The following is a 21,438-nucleotide window of genomic DNA, read 5'->3' as shown; positions in this document are numbered from 1 at the left end:
GCTACACTAGTACAGTGGTGGACAAAGTACTCAACCCCAGTACTTGAGTCAAAGTATAGATACTCCTGGTCAAATATTACTCAACTACAAGTGAAAGTTGCTCAGTCAAAATTTTACTTGAGTTAAAGTACTAGAGTACTTGGTTTTAAAAATACTTAAGTATACTTAAGTATTCAAAAGTACAAATTACAAAGTACATTTTCTAATGTCAATACATGCTGTATTGTTTTCATGATGCATTTACAGAAGCTTGTTACTCTCTGAAACCATCTAATGATGCACTGACCTGCTTGTAGAACCACTTTGCTACACAAAGTCTATAGAAACACCTATAAAAACTTCAGCATAGAAATACAATCAAAACCAAAAAGGACAGCTGTTGTCATTTTCTGATGTAACTGTATTAAAATCACCACATAAAATTAGATTGAAGATAACTGTAAGGAGTTCTCCAAGTCTGTTAAATAACTGAGATTTCTTTCTGTCTTCAGAGGCAGTATGTACATGAATTATGTGGTATTTTTCACCCCAATAAAAACAATCCAACTTTAAAAGCTACCTGGAATAATGAATAATTATAATATCATCTTGAGATTTCATTTTGTCTTTCTCCTGCTGTCACCATTACTGCTTTTTGTTTGAATGAAAGAGGGAGAGCTTGCTTGTTGTTCTTGTTACAGAGAGCGCCTGGACGTATTTCTGCTTTTACATCAATCCCATTTGAGAGGAGCTACTGTGATTGTTTTCTTGTGTTTTGTGAGAAACACAGCATGTGACCAATTGCATTTTAGAAAAGAAAAAACAGCAACAGCTGACTTCAACGATGCGCTCAGTCAAAAAGTAACAACAACCTTCCTAGAAATGTAGTGGAGTCAAAGGTACAATATTTGTTTTTGAAATGTAGTGGAGTGAAAGTACTTAGTTTCCACAAAAACAAATACTCAAGTAAAGTACAGATACTCAAAAAATGTACTTAAGTACAGTACTCAAGTAAACGTACTTCGTTACTGTCCACCACTGCACTAGTAGCAGGTTAAGTAGCTTCTCAAGGGATGACCAAAGAGACTGACCACATCTGATCAACTGCATAATTTATTACTTACATATACTTTACATTACATATTTTTATTTAATTGAAATTAGAAATCTCTTTTCACTTTGACATTCAAGAGTTTTTTGTTTTTTTGTGTGTTTGTTTGTTTGTTTTTTGTCAAAAAAGCCAACTTTTATTGACCATGATTCCATTTATAAAAGCAGTGAAGGAGAAAACATCCAAGGGGGTGAAGACTTTTTACAGTCACTATATATAAAGAAAAATAACTTCACATAAACAGTAACCGTAGGAAAAGATAGTACAGAGATATCAGTAAAACTTGTGGTTCCTTTTTACTAAGAAAAATCGTCAGTCGAAGGAAGTTTGATATCAGAGCTGATTGCAGTCTGCAAATCATCCTCACATTGACCAACAGTCTTCTTTAGCGGTTTGGCTGTAAGCAAGCTGCTGTTAATTGAGACTGTGTTACATTTCTGATGGACAGATTTTCATGAATGCAGCATTTTGATGAGGCGAATACAAAAGCTGTTATACAATCAACTTTCTGATTAGAAGTTAAAAAACAACAACAGCCATGTTGTTGGCAGAAGCTGGATGTGTGTTAATGGCTTTCATCTCGCTCATCTCAGGTATGAAAGATTATTTATGCTCTCTTGTATGATGACATTAAAACTACTATAAGGAATTGTCATATTGTGTTGATTTTGGAAGCCCCTGTGGACAAAGGCAGGGAGTGTTTCCACCATAATAACCACAAAATATAACATCAAAAATAAAAATATCTAAGATGGTCTTGTTTGCTGATAGAGCTCATCATCAGTACTAAACTGAGACCGTTTAATAACCACTTAAAAATGTCTTGTAGTATCTTTAACTGATAACTTTAGTCTGTACAAAAAACATAAAATATCACAGCTTTACTGAGTATAAGAGTGACATGTCAACTGATTATTTCATCTGATGGAATGTAATTTATAATAAACCATCATTATTTAATGCTTTGTATAGAAAAGCATAATTTATAATGTTATAAATCTGTCTTGACATCTGCTTCTGTTAAAGGGATTCAGGGACTAGAAAAGAGGATCTGTGCCTTCAAAGGTTCATCAGTGGATCTGCCCTGCTCGGCTCAACATAACACTTCAAACAAATGGTACACTGTGAATGTATCTTTGATTCAGACTGAAGTCTCTGCAGAGGAAAATCGTGTAACGTTCAACATGTCAGAAGAGAATCACCCAACTCTAACAATCAAGGATCTGAGGGAGACTGATGCAAAGTTTTACTGCTGCAGAGAGAATGCAAAATACCCTGGAATCTGCTTTATCAATAGTATTCAGCTCCGTGTTGCAGGTACTGTGGCTGTCAATAATTACTACAATCACATCAGTTCATTAACTTTTTTTGTGAATGTTTTATTAGTTTATTTTGACAAAAAAGAATGTGTATACATGGAGATATCGTTTTAGAATAATTAAACTTAAATTGATTCATAGTATAATGTGCATATACATAAGAGTGGCTGGTGTGCAAGTCATATACAAACATACATGTTGCATATGCATCACAGGGACTCTCGATTAAGAATGTTTTTTTTCTTTTGGCGCACAGACGGTTCTGCCATTGTTAGACTATCAAGTCTTGATTTGTAAAGATCAAAAGTTCAATGGTTTTATTCTCTGTCATTTACATTTCACTGACACTGTCAGTAGGTAGGGTTAGAAAGAAAATAAATACAAAGAGAAGTGTCAATTCTGCCTTCGATTTCAATTACTCAGAATATAGAGGTGATTTCACACTATTTTCAATTTAATATTGAAATTGTGACACCCCTCATATCCACGTATACCTAACTAAGGCTGCAACTGCTGATTATTTTCATTGTTGATTACTTTATTGATCATTTCTTGATTAATAAATTAGTTGTTTTGTCTATAAAATGCCAGAAAATCATGACAAATGTTGTGTTTTGTCCACAAACCCAAAATATTCAGTTTACTGTCATAAAAAGAGTAGAGAAACTAGAAAATATTCACATTTAAAGAGAGAGTTCACCCAAAAATGAAAATTCAGTCATTATCTACTTACCCTCATGCTGATTGAGGGTGTGGTTTATTTTGTTAGTCCACAAAACACTGCTGGAGTTTCACAGGTAAACAGTGTTGCAGCACAATTTAAATGAATGTTGACCAGTTTTCAAAAGTAAAACACAACGGGGGGAAAAAAAGGAAAAGGAGAAAACCCATAAAATGCCTCCATACTACCTGTCTGGCATAATCCAAAGTCCTGACATGCCATTTGCACACAGTCACAACACACACACCCAGATCAGACAGTGTGCATGTGCACATGGATTTACAGTGAAGATTCAGGATAAAAAGATGGTGTAAATAATATTTTTTGGTGAACTTGGTATGTCGGGGCTTTAGGAGACTTGAATTACACCAGTTGAGCAGTATGGGGACATTTTATGTTTTAATTCTGTTGCTTTTTTACATTTAAAAACTGGTCACCTTTCACTTACATTGTTTGGGAGATTCTGCAACACTGTTTCCAAAAGCCCATTATGTATCACTTTTTATATTTTTCTTTTTATTTAGTTATTCAAACTGATTAATCCATTATAGAAGCAGCTGGCAATTAATACTTGCTTAATCACTGCAGCCATATACACACAGCACATACAAACATAAATTGGAATGTGTGCACAAATACAGCTGCACATTTTATACACAAGACTTAAATCCATATACTTATACACATTGCAGGTACACATACATATAGGTTATTAGGACATTTGGAATAATGGAATTAAAATGTATTTTAGCTTGTTTGAGGTTGGCTCCTGCATAAATTGATGCAGCTCTATTTTTTAGAGTTAGGAAAATGTCAATTTATAGTTATTTAAATTGCTTTACAACAGGGATATTAACCTGGATCAAATCATCAATAGAACTTCTTGGACGTTTGAGAGCAGATTTTTGCCAGTTTATTTTCTATCCTGAGTTACTACTGAAATCTGAAAATAGGATTTGAGAAACTGACTGACATCACTGTATAAAATCTTATATTCACCATCATCTCAGATGTGCAGGTGAAGGTGATTCCCACCACAGAGGGACAGACAGTAACACTCATGTGTAGCACCAGCTGTCCTCTGCCTGAAAAGCCTGCAGCCTACATCTGGTACAAGAACGGAGAGTTTGTCTATCAGGACCGGTCTCCCTGGTACCAACAGCTGGTCAGCAGTGATGAAGCAGTCACATACTCCTGTGCTGTCAAAGGCTACGAGGATCTAAGAGCCCCTGAAGTCTCAGTGGGTGAGTGACAACGCTTAGCTTATTTTACAAAACCTCTTTCTACTTTCAAGAAGAAATTTATTAATCAGGCACTAGAAACTTAAATGATAACAATTATTATAAAATACTGTTACTGTTCACAGCAGTCAAAATAATTTCTCTCATTTCTTTTTGTCCAGATTCTGTCACATCAACCTGCTTTACCGTGACCTATGCTAAAGGGAGAATGTGTTCTTATAAGCAGACATCAGTGGATGAGCCCTGCTCCATCACATATCCAACAGGTTAAGTTTCCTCAAAACTCCACAGACAAACCAACAGACAAACACTCTTCTCACCATCACACCTCTAATGTATTTAAAGTCAATTTTTCACAGAAGAGATGAGTCATATTTTTCTTTTCTTGTACTATGTGCTAACCAGAGTTTGAGAGATTATGTTCAACAATTCATGCAATTCATTCATCAAATTATAAACTTTAATATGTGTTAACTGATAAAAATATATTAATTATCTCCGAACAGAAATACGTGTTGAAAAGACTTCAGTGAAACGTGTCATCTGCCGCACCAGCTGTCCTCTGGCTGACCCCCAAACTGCTTATAGTTGGTACGCAGATGGAACCTTTAACGAATTCGCTCAGAGTCAAATGCTTTTCGTGCCCATTTCTACTGAAGGCTACTCCTGTGCTGTAAAAGGCCACGAGGATCTGCTCTCTGCTGAAGTCTGTGAGTATAAATCTATTAATGTACTGCCTGGACTGTTTTAAGTTATGGAACATTGGTGTGATAAATCTAAATACATAAAATGTAACAGAAATATGATGATCTGAATAATGATGCAGCATCACAAGTGTGGACAAAATAACACAAACAATAAGGAGTTTAATGCAGTAAACCTGAAGTAAGTTCTGTGTGTCATCAATTCCTGAAATTATTTGATTCAATCTTGAAAACAAGTGAATTCATTTTTTAACATTTAAATTTTTATTTATCATTGTTGTAGGCTTAAAGTGATTGTCTATTCTCCAATTGTGAAAATGTGTAGCTTATACAGTGAATGACAGAAATGTTTTAATTAGATATGCACTGATTTCAATTTTCTTGGCCGATTCAGATTTTGGCCGATTCTGATTTTCAGTCTTAGAACTGTACTTGACAGCATTCACAAACATTTTTGCAACTTTTCTTGTAAAAATTAAATTGGATGTTCATAATAAGACACTGACTATTAAATATTCATTAAATACTATTTAAATTTTCTCCAAAGTCCTCCAGGTTACAGCCAGGCCTCATTATAGTTTTATATTAAGATTATGAATTGGGTGAACGTGATCTCGCAAGATCATGGAATCTCACGAGGTTTTGCGGGACACGATTTCATGTGACCTCCTGTGGAAGCAGATCTAAACAAACCGGAGACAGACGCGGTGCAACAGTTTGCTGCAGTAAAATTTTGCCATGAGACAAACAGGGGCAGAAGCTAAACAAGTCTGGATGAGAAAATGTTTGAGGAGACACATCAACATAGGTTGTTTATTCTTCAGCCAGAACAGGAGGTGAGATTTTAACTGTCCCTCTGTGAACAGCAGTCTGCTGCTGGCTAACATTAGCCTGAAGAGCTAGAGAGTTTACGGCTGTTCTGAGAAATTTGTCAGCTGCTCTGTCTCGTTGTGGAATGTCTGCCCTCTCTTTATTATTTGTTCTTGGAATCTATCGCTGACACCAGCTTCAATCAAGCATGGGTCTGACCATGGTATCACCACAGCACTGATAACAGCTACACACTCAGTTTGTCTGCTGCGTGCATGACGTGACCATCGTGCAGAACTCGTGTGTGACAATGACGGGCACAGAATTGGATATGTGACGCTGACCGGCCGGTCACTGGTCAGGGCCGGTCATGCTGAAAACCGGCCAGTTCCGGTCTCTGGCCAGTCGATCATTGCATCCCTAGTTTTAATATTTCGCAAACTAAAATGTGTGTCATAGCCTATGTCTACAGTTCAGCGCCTTTTTGGGTTCTATATATGTTTGCCAAATGTTAAAAAAAAAAATTGTCTCAGGAGAAAATAGTTACAGCTCCAGGAGGATTTCTTATTTATTATTTTTTTTATACTTTGACAGTAAGGGTTGCAGATCCCTAATGAATAGGAGAAACTATGGTGGCTGTGAAAAACGCAAAAGACTGTATCTAGAGCCGGTGTTTGGTTTGTCTGCTCCTTACAACTGTGGAAACATGGCAGTCAGTTGAACATAGTGGCCCCTGTGGAAGATGACCCATGTCCTTATAGTTTATTTGGCAGGGCGCCCCGCCCCCCCAACAGATGCCCCCACCCCGCCAACAGGACCCCCACCCAGAATTCAAGTTGTATATTTTTTTTTAATTCCATTATTTAATTTTTATTTTAATTAAAAGGGCCTATAACATGTGTTCTTTTTATCAAATAAAAAAGCTATCTCTAATTTGTGCAATTTCAGAGTCTAATGCTATCGTTTCATTACATTCATTACAATGCATTTCTCCTCTCCTCTGTGACGGGCGGGTCTCCCCCCTCGCTCTCCCCTCGAGAGTTTCAGACCGTTACAATGAAAAACAACAACAAACAAAAATTGTAAATGGAAGTTCCCCAACCGTTCGCACAGGTAGCTCTGCGGCCAGTGTTAGCCAAAATGAGAGCATCTCTCACAGTCCGGACCACAGCGCTTGCCGACCTCCTGCCCCTGTCAACGTCGCCACGACTAGACCCAAACACACCTGTTCCAGCCCTCCCACCGAAGTACGCAGTAAAAAGCTGCAGACGGGTCACCACCGTCAGTCTGGCTTTGATCCAGCATAGCTGTCAGACTGTAGATACTCCACATGGCTGTACAAGAGCGAACTTGGTGAGTGAATTGATTAATGAAGATGGATGGATGGATGGACGGCAGGCACGGCGCCAGGATTTTAATTTTGGGTGGGCCACGGTAACTTCAGTTGGGCCTTTTAATTACAAAAGTTAACACTGGTAATCTCACTTTAACAAAAATCACTGGTATCATACTGGGGAAGACTTCCAGTTGATTATGACACTTTTAAAATCTTTTGAACAGTTTCAATCTGCAGTTTATATTTATTTCAAATGGCACAGGATATCTCCTTATCTATGTTTTCACTATGGATCAAGTAGATCAGTATATCAATTCATTAAGAATTCATCATCAGTCAATTTATTCCGTTTAATGCATTTTAATTTGATCTGGCTGGATTACTCTTTAAATTGATTGTAAGGAGAGAGAGAGAAACGAAGTGATCAGAATAATGGGTGAGCTACAATGACTTTTAACAGGAGAGAGAGTGCGCCGCGATGCTGAAAAATGCATTTGCAGGTATAAAATAAGACAGTGATAAGCTTTCCTCACTACACCGGTCATCACTTCTGCTGAACAACCGCCATAGTGTGACATGCATGCGTAAGCGTAACATATCTGGTGCGACGAATTATGGCCCATTGTGACTGGTCCAGACCTCACATGTGATAATAGCCGAATAAATGTGGTCTTTTTGTCAAATTGAAACTTTTTTTGTCTTAAGGGTGTATTAAAATGCTGATTTTAATAATTAAAAATAAAAGTTACGAAAATATATGTTCTCCCAGTCATTTAAGGTGGGCCAGTTGTATAAGTGGGTGGGCCCAGGCCCGTTAGGCCCATCCATAATGCCGCACCTGATGGATAGATGCATAAATAAATAAATGAATAAAGACAGTGTTCCATTGCTAAAATAAAAAATGTGAACACAAATCAGTGTTAACTGTTTATTCAGGTCCAAATGCTCTGTAATCATGGTAATGGAGGGTCGATGACCACGATCATTCCAGCCCAGGCACCGCCCCCAAAGCAAAAAGCTAGGGGAAACACTGATATATTTTATATTACATATTATATTTGTATGTTATATTTTATATTATTTTATATTATCTATATAATGTAATTTTATATATAATGTTCCATTTCAGTCATATTCTGCCAATAAACCAATGGAAATTTTACACACTGGACCGTTAATATATTTAATAATAATAACTTTATTCATATAGCCTAGCCCTTTTTATAACAAAAGAACAAAGTGCTGTAAATACATAAAAAAGACAAATATTGAATAAATAATATAGAAACAAAAAACAAAGATAAAAACATCTGAATTAATAATTTTAATTGAGCAAATTTTATACAAATGTGTTTTGAGAAGTGGTTTAAAATGGGGCACCAATTCAGCTATCCTATAAAAACTGCTGTTGGTCTTTTATCTATATTTCAGGTAATGAGGATGAAAACTGCTGGAGTGTGAATTATATCAGCAGGAGGATCTGTGCTCTGCTTGGCTCTTCAGTGAACATTTTAAGTCGATATTCTCATCCCACCTACCAGCAGCCAGAGTCTAAATTATGGTATAAAATGAAGAGAAGTGGTGAGGAAGAAGCTGAAGAGCTGATTGAAGCTGCAGGTCGACTGGAGTATCGTGACTACATGAATGGCCACCACATCCTGGGAATAAAAAACCTACAAAGGACTGACTCAGCAGAATATATATTTAGACTCCAACGACAACATGGAACATGGAAACAGCCTGACCTTCCTGGAGTGACTTTGGTTGTCACAGGTAATAAATACAATGCAGGTATCTGTGTCATTGCAATGGTTTATCTAAAAAAGAAACACAAAATGATGGAATGTGCACTGGAGTTGGGCAATATGTTAAAATTTTCCTACCAGCCACCGTCAACCAATCAACTTGGGTTGACAGTGGCTCGATTGGCGATGTATTCCCTCCCACCTTTTCCAGTCTTCCCAAGTCTCTTGCAGATGTGTTTGAGCAGCGGGTTCACTACTTTACATCTGCTATATGTTCACTACATCAAGGCAAAAAGCTTCTCCCATTTACCGAACTAAGACAAGCTTAATTGGTTCATTAACTCCTGGTAAAATCCACTTCATTCAAATTTCAAAGAAAAACATCAACAATCACCACCTCTGGTTTGGTTCAAATAAATCCTTAATTCACAGCGTTAGATGTTTATAGATTCTGATTATACAGGTTGTTTCACTCTCAATCCTCTGGGTGTACAGTGCCAGTAGGTGAGGCTGAGCCTTTGCACATTAATAGCAGAGTTTTGGTGCGTCCCAACAGTCAGCATTAGATTCTTTTAACCTTAAAGGTCATCTTGGTCTGAGTAATGTAGCTATAACTGCCTCAATTTGATTGACTCAAATTTGCATTTATTTACCCGTCAATGTGAAATCGTTCATAGGAGTCCGTTTACAGGCTTGTTTTTTATGTTTGTTCATGTACATTTACCAACATACTAAATCGTCTTTCAGGTCTGACAGTGACGTTCACTCCTTCTGCAGAGGTGACACAGGGCCAGAGAGTCACACTGACCTGCAGCACCAGCTGTCCTCTGCCTGACAACACAAACTACATCTGGTACTTGAACAGTCGACCTCTGACCCTGCAAGAGAACCAACACAAACACCTAGTTCTAGATCCAGTCAGCAGTCAGCATGCAGGAAGGTACTCCTGTGCTGTCAAAACCGGCACGAAAGAAATTATCTCTGCTGAAAAAACTCTGAAACTGACTGTCCAGAGTACAACAGGAACGTGGACACCAGCAGTAGCTGCAGGAGTTGTAACTGTCCTCCTGGTTATACTTCTTCTCACTGTCTTCTGGTGGATTAGGTGAGTAACACTGTGCTATCATTAAAAAAATGATATTCAAATTCTGATTCACTTATTAATGCACATATTCATTCATTTTATAACACAGACAAAAAAGGGCTTCAAGTCAATCGACAAGAGCTGAAACATCAGACAACACGGAGCAGGTAAAAACACTCTTTACAGAAATTCTGCTACATTAAGAAAACATCACCATCTTCTTTTCTGCTTCTCTTCAAAATTAATGATAATTAATCAGGACAGTCAGGACAACAGCTGAACTTTACCTGTCAGCTTTGTTTTTCTGTGTCCTAAATCATAATCTTCCTATCCTGTAGCCTTTCTCATCAGTTTTGCTCACTTCCTGTTCATCTAGACTGTTCCACGCTTTCTCTCAGGTTTTAATTTGTTTAATAAATACAATTTTAATGTAAAAAATTTTGACAGTTTGGGGGTCACAGAACGTACTGAGGATGATGTGTAGTGACCTGGATGTCCTGTACATACATGTATCATTACACCCTAAATATCAATGTAAAGCAGATTTGAGCAATAAAACTATAGCAACATGCATCAGCAATAGACACTTTATCAATAACAATATCAATATCTCTTGATTATAGAGTGTGCTGCGAGTAACACACAAACAGCCAATCATTTAACAGGTGTGTTGTTCAGTTGCACCACTGGCATGCAACACAATCAAATAAACAGCATGGAGTGTGAACATCAGTGTAGACAGTTGTTGTTTTTTTCCCCCCAAGTCTATCAAGTCTATTACGTTTGTGCCTTGATATAAAGTAATACATTCAAAGTAAGGTGGTGAAATTCAAATTAAAGAAAATTATTTATAAATTTAGTTAAATTAACCTATTTCCCCCTGGTCTTTATTAAAAATAGGTCATTCATTTTTTTAAAATAATTATCCTGAAACTGAAATGAGCTGAAAAGAAAAAAATTGTGATACATTTTTTTCAACCACATCGCCAAGCCCTTCTTTAAAAGCCACATAAAGACACTGCATATTTTGACATCTGCTTGTTGTGTGAGCAATCTTGAACTTAAATTGTCTTTTACTGCAGTCCAGATTCAATAGCTACCATTCATAAACATTTTTAATATATTTATATTTAAATATGTGCTTTTTGTTAATCATTGACCAGTTATACCACAATATCAGATCACTCAGTTTTTCATGCTGCTAGAAAAATGGTCAACCCTGAGAAGCCATACTCACACAAATACCAAATTTAAAACTACCTCAGTTTAATGCTGTGATTAGTAATATTGACTGAAGCAATGAGCTGTCATTAAAAAACCCAGAACAAATTCTAGCTCAGTTCTATGACAGAGTGGAATCAACACATAAAAAATTTCCTACTGCCGACAAGGTACAATCTCAGCGGAGTAAATTACCATGGAATAAATTTAGAAATTTTGCAATTACTAAAACAGAAGACTTTCTCTTAAAATGTATAGATCATCAAAAACACTGAAAAATGAAACATTTCATAGAGACCAGAAATAAATATGCTGTTGAACTACATAAGGCTGATGCTGATAGCTTCATACCTTTTCTCCAACATCTGATGAATTTCTGCATGAGGCTTTTTATTTTTCCTTCTGGCTGGAAAACTATTCAAGTCACCCTCATTTTTAAATCTGAGGACCCAAATCTAGCTTCCAACTACAGGCCAATATCAATTATTTCGGTATTATCAGAATTATTGGAAAAAAAATCTTTATAATCAATTAAGCAACTATCAATAGCAATAACCTGATCAGTGACTTCCAACATGGTTTCTTCTCTACCTGATCAACTATGAACTAAGTATTTGTTCAGTTAGTTATAGTAATAATGCAGACACTCAACTCATGTCACTAGAGCCTTTTTTTTTTTTTTTTCACAAAGCCTTTGGTACTGTGAATCATCACTCACAATTTCTTCTTCTGTGGTAGGTCATGTAACAAACCCTTACTCTTTCTTCTGTAAATCAATGATCTTATTGACAGGTGTAAATGCTCTTACTTACTACATGCCAACAACAATGTAATTTTTCTTTCTGATTTGTATGTATGTAATGTAATTTTTCTTTCTGATTTAAATCCTGATGTCATAAACTCAGACCTCTGATCTTCCTAATCTACATGACTGGCTGAAAACTAATCATTCAACTATCAATGTAAAAATATTAATCTCAGATCCTATTAAATTTTGCAGCATTTACAATCACAGAAACCCACAAATGTCTTGATGTTTAATGAAGAAGTTCAGCCAGAAACCGTATAACAGGATTAGACCATATCATACACATACCGACAGATATCTACATGCAATAATTCTTTCAACAAGATCCTACTGTCTCCAGATTTGGTCCCTGACTATAAAGGAAATTACCAAACCAATAGCGAGACTTCAATAAAGTTTATAAGATCCACAGCCATTTTCTCTCTTGGACTCACTGATTCACTGCACTTTGTCATTCTAATGCCGTGAGTTTTCAGAACGACTCAAATGATCAAGCTCTTAAATTTATCATCAGATCCAAAACAATGACATGTCTCCAACTCGCAGTGCTCTAGTTCAAAGAGACAACACAAGACAGGCCTGCTTCAACAAATCAATCTCCCATGCACTTGTCCTTGTACCAGCTTATAAAGATAGCTATGGTAATTTTTTCACACGTGACTTTCACACAAACTGCAGAATGAGACCCCATGTTATATTAGAACAATAACCTCTGTTACACCATTCAAAAATGCATTTGAACACTGATGAAAGGACACACTTGCAACCACAGATTTAACCCACAATATCCACCCACTTCATTTAAGTCCGCTCTGAGTTGCCGTTTGTCTTTCTTTTGTTTCCTGTTGACTGTCTGTTTCATGACGTGATTTTGTCATTTATGTGCTGCAGAACAGCAATCTGCTGTAAACCAGCTTTAACTGAGTCAGACCTCTTTAATTGTAACTGATTTTATCATTCATAATGTTACTTTTAATCTTTTCCTGTATCATAATAGATGAAAAATTAAAAAATGTGATTTCAGTGCACAGTTTTGATGAGTCCAATAAATGACTTTCAGCTAAACCTTTTAATGCAATAAAATATGTTACTTGTCTCATCTCCTCAGGTAAACCCTGTTTCCGTGTATGAACACGTCTCAGGTCAATCAACAGAGCAGGATGACCATCAGTACTGCAGACTCCACTTCACCACACAGAACCACACAGATCTCTACTCAACCATCCAGACAGTGCCTTCTACCTGAACTAATGTTTGTTATCATGGTGTTTTGCAAGTGATCCTCCCATCTTAGTTTTAATGACTAAACTAAGTGTGTTCAATAGAGTGCACATCCCTGCCCAGTAATAAATGGTGAAACACCAACTGCAATGCCACCACATCTGCCAGAAACAACCAGCAGAGATTTGTAAAGTTCTGCCAACATTAACAAAACCCCCACAAACGGTGTCCCAAATTGAAATTGAGGACTTTTCGCAGTTGTTGAGTACTTGCAGGTCAGTTAAGAAGTTAGGGTTAGTGAGAAGTCGTATAAAACAGAACAGATTAAAAATAGATGACTGCCTCACAGTTGTATGGATCTGCTTACCAGTCAAGTTGCAGATTACATCTATGTCTGTCCAGACTCATACATGTAGTGAAAATTGGAAGGAATTTAATGTGGAATTTACCACAACATTAACCTGTAAGTTTGAAGGGATTTAATAAAAGGTACTAAGTGTGTTTTGGGGCAAAATGGAAGTTCTCACTACACGTGTGATTCTAGTGAATAATTTCCAGTGAGAAACATGCTGGCTTCATTTAGAGTCTATTTTTACAGAGGAGCGGAGAGAACTGAGAGAGAGAGCTGAACATTATGATGTCACAATGAAGCTGGCCTTTGACCTTTGCAATGTAAAATGCCACCTCCTTGTCATTGTATGCTTTTAAATGTTTGTGCAGAATGAGGCACTTTGTTGTTGTACAAAAAGGACTGGGCCAGGCATTAGGTCTAAAAACTGATGCAACTGTCACACACGTAGATCTGACGACTGTTTAGATACATCAGGTATTAGGTGTGCTGTCTCTTTTGTATTTCTGTTTTTACCAAGGTAAATTAGTTAGACAGGGTTTTTGTTTTACAGTTATTTTTATGTGTTATTACCTTCTAGCCAGTAGTTAGCTCCTCTTTTGTGAGTCCTGCTTTTGTTTTGTTTCTTTCGTTAAGTTGAGCAGCACCCATCAGCCCTTTCCCCTTTGCAGTTTTGCCTCCCTTTTTTTTTATCGTTTGTCAATTTTCCAAGATTGTGCTAAATAAATAACCTTATTTTACCATTTACAACTGGTTTATGTTGTGTTAACTTTTCCACCATGAGCTAGGGGTCGTAACACAGAGCTTCTTTAGCATACAGGCATGAATATGCACAAAAAATACACTAGGCTGACTGGTCCAGTAATACTGTAGTATAACTTAAGTATCATAAGTGGCATTTGAATTGTTTTTTCTACCTTGAAGGTTCCTTGTCAATCTGCCACCTAAGCCCACCAGAGAGCTCAGGACCTTGGCTTCCAGTTCCCACACCAACTCTTGCCAACTCTACTTGTCAGTTCACAATAAAGTACTTTTGTTTTAAACCCTCACTGCTTGTCAGAGTCTGCATTGGGTTCAACCTAAATCTGTGCACATCTGTTTGCAGCTTCTTCCTCAACCATTTTTTTTTAAACCACAAAACGAGCAGATGGCTTCACACTTCTCAGCTCTCCATCTGGCAACAATACTACAACTAAATTTTTGGTGAAAATATGATGCAGTTTAGTCCTGCTGCACGTAAAAACTGTGAAATAATATGTGTGATAAAATACAGGGCGAGAGACAAAATGCCCTTAAGTTAAATTCAAAATGATACCATGTAACTACTGCACGACATATATACTCACTAAAGTCCCTTTTCGTCAGGAAGGAAGTGATTTTTTTAAGCCAGAGCTTCATGCACACTGTCAAACTTACAAAGAGTTGACTGTGTCTCTGTAAGAAGACTGCTGTTGATTTTGATCATTAGCTTATATTCTCTTTTTTTTAAACCCAGCAGGTCTAATAAGGTCATTAAATTATAAAACCAACTTCCTGATCAGAAGCTGAAGACTACAACAGCCATGTTGCTGGCAGAAGCTGTTTGTGTGTTTATGGGTTTTATCCTGTTCATCTCAGGTATGAATGACTGTTTCATTCTTTCTTCTATATAAATTAATGAACTGTCATCTATAGGACTGTACAGTAATGTAAAGTATATTTAGGCAAATTGATTTAAATTTTTAAAAAACAACAGTTGATTGAATATTAGCTAAAATGTTCACATATTCTGCTGTTAGGAGCTCTTCAAATGCATTCGTTTGAGACAGCATTAGCATTCAGTGATTAGTATAGAGAAGAATGTTATAATAACAAGTACAGCCTAAATCTCTTCAGATGACTGCTGATAAAATCTTCTGTTAAAGGGGTTCAGGGACGAGCAAACAGCATCTGTGCCTTAAAAGGTTCATCACTGGAGCTGCCCTGCTCAGCTAAACGTCCCACTTCAACCATGAAATGGTACAATGTACACAAGAATGGATCTACATTTGTTTGGAAGGAGCTGTCTGCAGATGAGAATAACGTAACATACCACATGCGAAAAGAGAGGAACTTAACTCTAATAATCAAAGATCTAAAGGAGAGTGATGAACACAACTACTGCTGCACAGAGGAAACTGACTATCGAGTACTTTGTCTTATAAGAACAATTCAGCTCCATGTTGCAGGTACAGTGGTTACCATTAGTTAATTACAAGAATGACATCAGAATATGAGTTCTTATGTTATTCACCATCTTCTCAGACCTGCAGGTGAAGGTGATTCCCACCACAGAGGGACAGACAGTAACACTCATGTGTAGCACCAGCTGTCCTCTGACTGAAAAGCCTGCAGCCTACATCTGGTACAAGAACAGAGAGTTTCTCTATCAGGACTGGTCTCCCTGGTACCAACAGCTGGTCAGCAGTGATGAAGCAGTCACATACTCCTGTGCTGTCAAAGGCTACGAGGATCTCAGAGCCCCTGAAGTCTCAGTGGGTGAGTGACGACATTTAGCTTCTTATCATCATCACAAAACCTCTTAATACTTCATTAATCAGGATCTGGAACCTTAAATTATGAAACTTTTGAGGTAGCTACTGTGGCTGTGTACACCAGTCAAATAAATGTGTCATATTGTTTTTTTGTCCAGATTCTGTCACATCAACCTGCTTCAATGTGACCTATGCTAAAGGGAAAATGTGTTCTTACTATCAGAAGTCAGTGGATGAGCCGTGCTCCATCACATATCCCAGAGGTTAGGTTTCCACAAACTCTACTCTCATCCTCAGCCCATAATGCCTTTAAAGTCAATTTATTTTCAGACTTTTTTAAATGACTCATTAAGTCATATACCTTAACATGCTACAGTAACTGATACATTATCTCCTAACAGAAGTACATGTTCAAAAGACTCCTGTAGAGAAACTGACCTGCCGCACCAGCTGTCCTCTCACTGACTCCCAAACTACCTTTAGGTGGTACAAAGGTGGATACAACAAATATATTGAAAATCAAGAGCTTTCTGTTTCTAGCTCTTCTAAGAGCTGGAAAATGAAACCTGACAGAGTCTCCTGTGCTGTAAAAGACAACAAGGATCTGCTCTCTGCTGAAGTCTGTGAGTATGAACCAGCTTAAGGTATGTTATAGTTAGGGCTGGGTATCACAAAACAGATTTAACAGTTTCAAAAATTGATGTTTGATTTCTAATCAGACTGTCAGAGGTGACTTAATATGATTTTCATTTTTAGACTGCAATTTAATTAAACAGAAAGTGTAAAATATCCAAATATAGAGTTGACGCATGGTGTAAAATAGTAAGCAGTGTAGACATCACTTTCAACATTGGGGGGGGATGAAGAAATATCTAGAAAACGTATCGTAAGTGATTTCTACTAACAGAAGCTACATGTTGATTATCTTATGGTATCCTGCTTGGGTGCTGACAGAAAGCAAACAGGATGTTGCTGTCTCGTTGCTGCTGTTGCAGAGCACTCGCTGCTTCACTTCCAGTGCTCAGGCAGAGCAGGAGCTTATAGAGAAGCACACTGTTGTGTCTGTCTAAAATACTCCCACACTTTAGATAATCGCAGCGAGATTTGCTGTCTGCAGCTTGATCTCCGGATGTCTCCACGCTTTAAGCTGCAGCAGTTCACAGCGACGCATCAACATGAATTATACAAATCAGCATATTGCTGTAATCAATGACGATGATTACCATCGACAAATTTCACTAATCCTACTTAACATTTCATTTTGCAATCTGTCCAACATTTTGATCAACCAATATTGGCCTATCACAGCTACACTGGTCTATGTCAGTATTGGCATGTATCCTGTCTGATATGTGCCTTGTAAAAACAGACTATAATGCAGTTTGTTTTTATGTGTTAGCTTTTCATTTTTTCATTATTCAGAATTATAAAAATACTGGTAAAAGTTTATCCTGCCATTTTTGAAAATAATGTATGATCAAACTATAAAACATCCTGCCTTCATTTATATTGTTAAAAAAGTGTGTTTCTCTATATTCTATATTCTGTATACTATATTCTGTACAAAGAATTTCAGCTAATATATTTATATCAGATTTTTTTTTTACTTGGTATAGGTCTTGGAAGCAATAATCTGGTATTGGTCAGGTCCTATTTTATTTCTCTAAGTGAATAGTCATCTGTTAACTCATATCTGACGAAATTCTAATTGGTGGGACAGTCACTGGTGTTACTTGTATAAGGAGATAAGTGTGGATGGGTAATGTGTATGTGTATGTGTTGCTGCTGTATGTAAATTAACTTGATAGACATGTCCTGAAGGTAACATATAAAAACATGAATAAAATAAATATAAATATAATGAATAAAAAGAAATGGTCACACTGCAAGAATTCGTGTGATTGGCGACACTGTGTGACTTTAATTACCACCATTAAGATTACCAGGTAGAGTGTGCTCACTGCAGTCTGGCTGATTTAGTGTTATTTACAAAAATGCAGGGGTTTTTTTTCCAATCAACCAATCAGTTGGTTGAACAGTAGGTAGAATTTCAGTTGACCAAGCCTTTCTACTACTTTCCCAACTGTTAACTTAAAACAATTTTGTCAAGAGGAAAAGTTCATCCAGTGTTTTATCATTATTTACCTTTTCCTATTAATCATGACATGTCCTGGCTCATCTGTATTTCAGGTCGTGATGATAAGAACTGCTGGGGTGTGAATTATGTCAGCAGGAGAATCTGTGCACTTCAAGGCTCTTCAGTGAACATTTCAAGCGAATATCTGCATCCTGAAAACGTGCAGCCAAAGTTTAAATTTTGGTATAAAATAAAGAGAAATAGTGAAGAGGAAGCTGAAGAGCTGATTGAGGCTGCGGGACGAGTGGAGTATCATGACAACATGAAGGACCTCCACATCCTGAGAATTAAAAACCTGAAGAGGAACGACTCAGCAGAATACAGATTCAGTCTCCAGAAAGATAAAAGACAGAAAAAGCCATACTTTCCTGGAGTAACTGTGTTTGTCACGGGTAAGTCTTTAACATATATTTTTAAACAAAAGCCTGTTGCTCCCTCACAGCTTCTCATTAGCATCACTCAGCATTCACTCAGTGTCTGACAACTACTGCTTATAGTCTGTAATGAAGCCACTTTTCCTAAAACGGTCCTAAAGTGCTTCATCCATGAATTTCAGGACTGATACTGATGCCACATCCTACAGTGTTTCATCATTTAAGTACGAGGATTTGTTATGAGATAGATGTCTGTTATACAATTACTGACCAATCTAATCATGTTTCAGGTCTGACAGTGAAGTTCACTCCGTCTGCAGAGCTGACAGAGGGTCAGAGAGTCACACTGACCTGCAGCACCAGCTGTCCTCTGCCTGACAACACAACCTACATCTGGTACTTGAACAGTCGATCTCTGACCCTGCCAGAGAACCAACACAAACACCTGGTTCTAGACCCAGTCAGCACTCAGCATGCAGGAAACTACTTCTGTGCTGTAAGAACCCACAACAACATCAGCTCACGTGAAAAGACTCTCACTGTCCACAGTGAAAAGAGAAACTGGACACCAACAGCAGCTGCAGGAGTCGGTGCTGCTCTCCTGGTTATAATATCTCTCACTATCTTCTTGTGCATTAGGTGAGAAACACTGTGCTCTAATTATGAGTAATGACATTCAACTTCTGATCTGAAATCACTTATTCGTTTATATATTCATTCTTTTCACTGACCTGAAGAAACAAGACTTCCAGTCAGTCCCCCACGACAGAAACATCAGACAACTTGGAGGAGGTAAAAAAAAAAAAAACTCTACTGCATTCAAGAACCACAAACAAATAACGTTTCAGTGCAGTATAATGTAATGTAATGTTGTCCGTCTTGTCTCCTCCCCAGTTTCAGTGTGGTCCAGTGTATGACACAATCTCAGCTCCGCCAACAGATCAGGATTTCCACCGTAGCAGAGGTTACTTCTCAAAGAACCAGACAAATCCTCTCTCCTCTACCGTCCAGACACCTCAGCCTGCAGAACAGGAACATGTGCACTACGCTGTTGTGAACTTCAGGCAAAACAGGAAACCTGAGTGAAAATCTATTGTCATCACAAATGATTCAGAGTATTTTTTCACCTTCCTCATACATGGGTAGTACAAGACTTTAACACACTTTCTCTCACTCACAAAAAAATATTACTGAGTGCACACAACCCACAGAGGCGTTGAGAAAAGCTGAACAAATGACTCAGCAACATAGTACTCTGAATTTGACACAGTGACTGTACAGTCTCCTGTCAGGATCATGTGCTGTGATGATGACGCCCTCTAGAGGACCAACTCCAAACTGCTACAGAGCAGGTCAGGCGCTCCTACTGCATGTTTTATATGAGGCTTACTGATATTTCCATGTGTTGTCATACTAATGTTGTAAATGGGTTGTAGTTATATTTTCAGTAATGCTATATGGCAAAGATGTTTATGTACTATTATGTAATGTACTGCGGCCAGCTTTCTCAACTAGCCAAGGAGCTTATTTCACAATTCATAGTTAAGGATGGCTGTGTTAAGTTGAGTTAAATTGCCTTTTCTGTATTGTTTTATACACAGATTTACATTTGGGCCAGCAAAAATGTACTCTGGCCTTCAACTTTAGGGGCTGTGTGCTGATTTCACAAAGTCACAATTAAAGATGAAACAATCAATTGTTTTTTGTTTTTTTTAAATCTCAATGGACCAATATTATTATTATTAACTGTTGCTAACTTTGGGTGATGCTGGACAGTATTGTGAGACTGTGAGTTTTTCAAAGCCTGGAAATCAAACACAGTTATCACAGTAACTAACTACTTAAATGGTCATACTACTCATGGATTTTACTGTGATTTATTGTGAAACTGATTATCATTTCATCCCTCGCCACAATATGATTTTGACTCCATTCAGGGGCCTGACGTCAATATGTCTCCTTTAACTTTGCCCATTTAATTTTTTTAATAAGTTGTATAATAGCTGTACATGAATGTCTGCTTGCCATTATCTTTCCAGGACTTCTGCTTTCAGAGGTAGTTCATAATTACTTAATTCTAAATTTATTACTAAAGCCAATATAATCAAATGCAGAGGCAACTGTGGAACATGGTAACATGCAGATACATTTAGTTTTACATTCTCAACCAGTTTCTTGAGGGCAACCATAATGCTGATGAGGCCCGACTATATACCAGCAGCATTATACCTTTCACTGATGTCAATATCTGCAGAATATATCACATGCAATCTCTCTCTCTCTCTCTCCCCCTCTCTTCATCTAACATCCTCAGTCTGCAGATGCAGTCATATTTAATTTAGTTTCCACAACTGCTTGCCCTGTCCCCTCCTACTCTCACTTTTTCAGCATTCTTCCACATACCACTGGAGGGAGCCTGTGTACCACCAGTGGTACACGCACCACAGTTAGAGAATCTAGGGCAGGGGTGTCAAACTTATGGCCCACGGGCCAAAACCGGCCCGCCACAGGGTCCAATCCAGCCCGCGGGATGACTTTGCAAAGTGTGAAAATTACAGAGAAGACATTAATTTAGGGTTGAAACAATTCCTTGAGTAATTTGAGTAATTCGATTACTGAAACCCGTACAACTGTACAGCACACTGTGTTTTGCATGTGGGGGTTATTAAAGACCAGAGTAGTGCTGACGACAGAGGTCGTCAGTGTGATTCTCTTACTCTGTCTGTATCTGATCTGTTGACTTTCTTCATCAGCAGGATGTTTTA

General features: G+C 37.6%; 1 protein-coding gene and 1 pseudogene across 2 annotated transcripts; both read left to right on the top strand.

The window, feature by feature from the left end:
• The first annotated feature begins 2,207 nt into the window (after nt 1-2,207).
• On the top strand, nt 2,208-14,698 carry LOC146329578 (uncharacterized). Its single transcript, XM_084712354.1, has 8 exons — nt 2,208-2,407; nt 4,141-4,374; nt 4,533-4,637; nt 4,878-5,081; nt 8,653-8,994; nt 9,714-10,071; nt 10,160-10,217; nt 13,188-14,698. The coding sequence occupies exons 1-8, from the start codon at nt 2,275-2,277 to the stop codon at nt 13,323-13,325; spliced, it is 1,572 nt and encodes a 523-aa protein (XP_084568480.1). The 5' UTR covers nt 2,208-2,274; the 3' UTR covers nt 13,326-14,698.
• Nucleotides 14,699-15,148: 450 nt separating this feature from the next.
• On the top strand, nt 15,149-20,316 carry LOC146329577 (uncharacterized; annotated as a pseudogene). The gene is made up of 8 exons (XR_014769821.1): nt 15,149-15,266; nt 15,554-15,856; nt 15,933-16,166; nt 16,321-16,785; nt 18,353-18,691; nt 18,964-19,312; nt 19,411-19,465; nt 19,568-20,316. The product of XR_014769821.1 is annotated as an uncharacterized LOC146329577 (transcript).
• The last annotated feature ends 1,122 nt before the right edge of the window (nt 20,317-21,438 follow it).

This window comes from Lutjanus erythropterus, chromosome 3, assembly GCF_056507025.1.
Source record: "Lutjanus erythropterus isolate fLutEry1 chromosome 3, fLutEry1.hap2, whole genome shotgun sequence".
Classification (NCBI taxonomy): domain Eukaryota; kingdom Metazoa; phylum Chordata; class Actinopteri; order Lutjaniformes; family Lutjanidae; genus Lutjanus; species Lutjanus erythropterus.
Note: the sequence above shows the minus strand (reverse complement) of the source record. Positions and strands in the feature narration are given on the sequence as shown.

What these genes read in the sequence shown, in the direction of transcription:
- LOC146329578 (XM_084712354.1), top strand. Translation starts at nt 2,275, where the DNA reads ATGTCAGAAGAGAATCACCCAACTCTAACAATCAAGGATCTGAGGGAG. An exon ending in CTCCATCACATATCCAACAG is followed by an intron (nt 4,638 to 4,877) that starts GTTAAGTTTCCT and finishes ATCTCCGAACAG; the next exon opens with AAATACGTGTTGAAAAGACT. An exon ending in CATCAGACAACACGGAGCAG is followed by an intron (nt 10,218 to 13,187) that starts GTAAAAACACTC and finishes TCATCTCCTCAG; the next exon opens with GTAAACCCTGTTTCCGTGTA.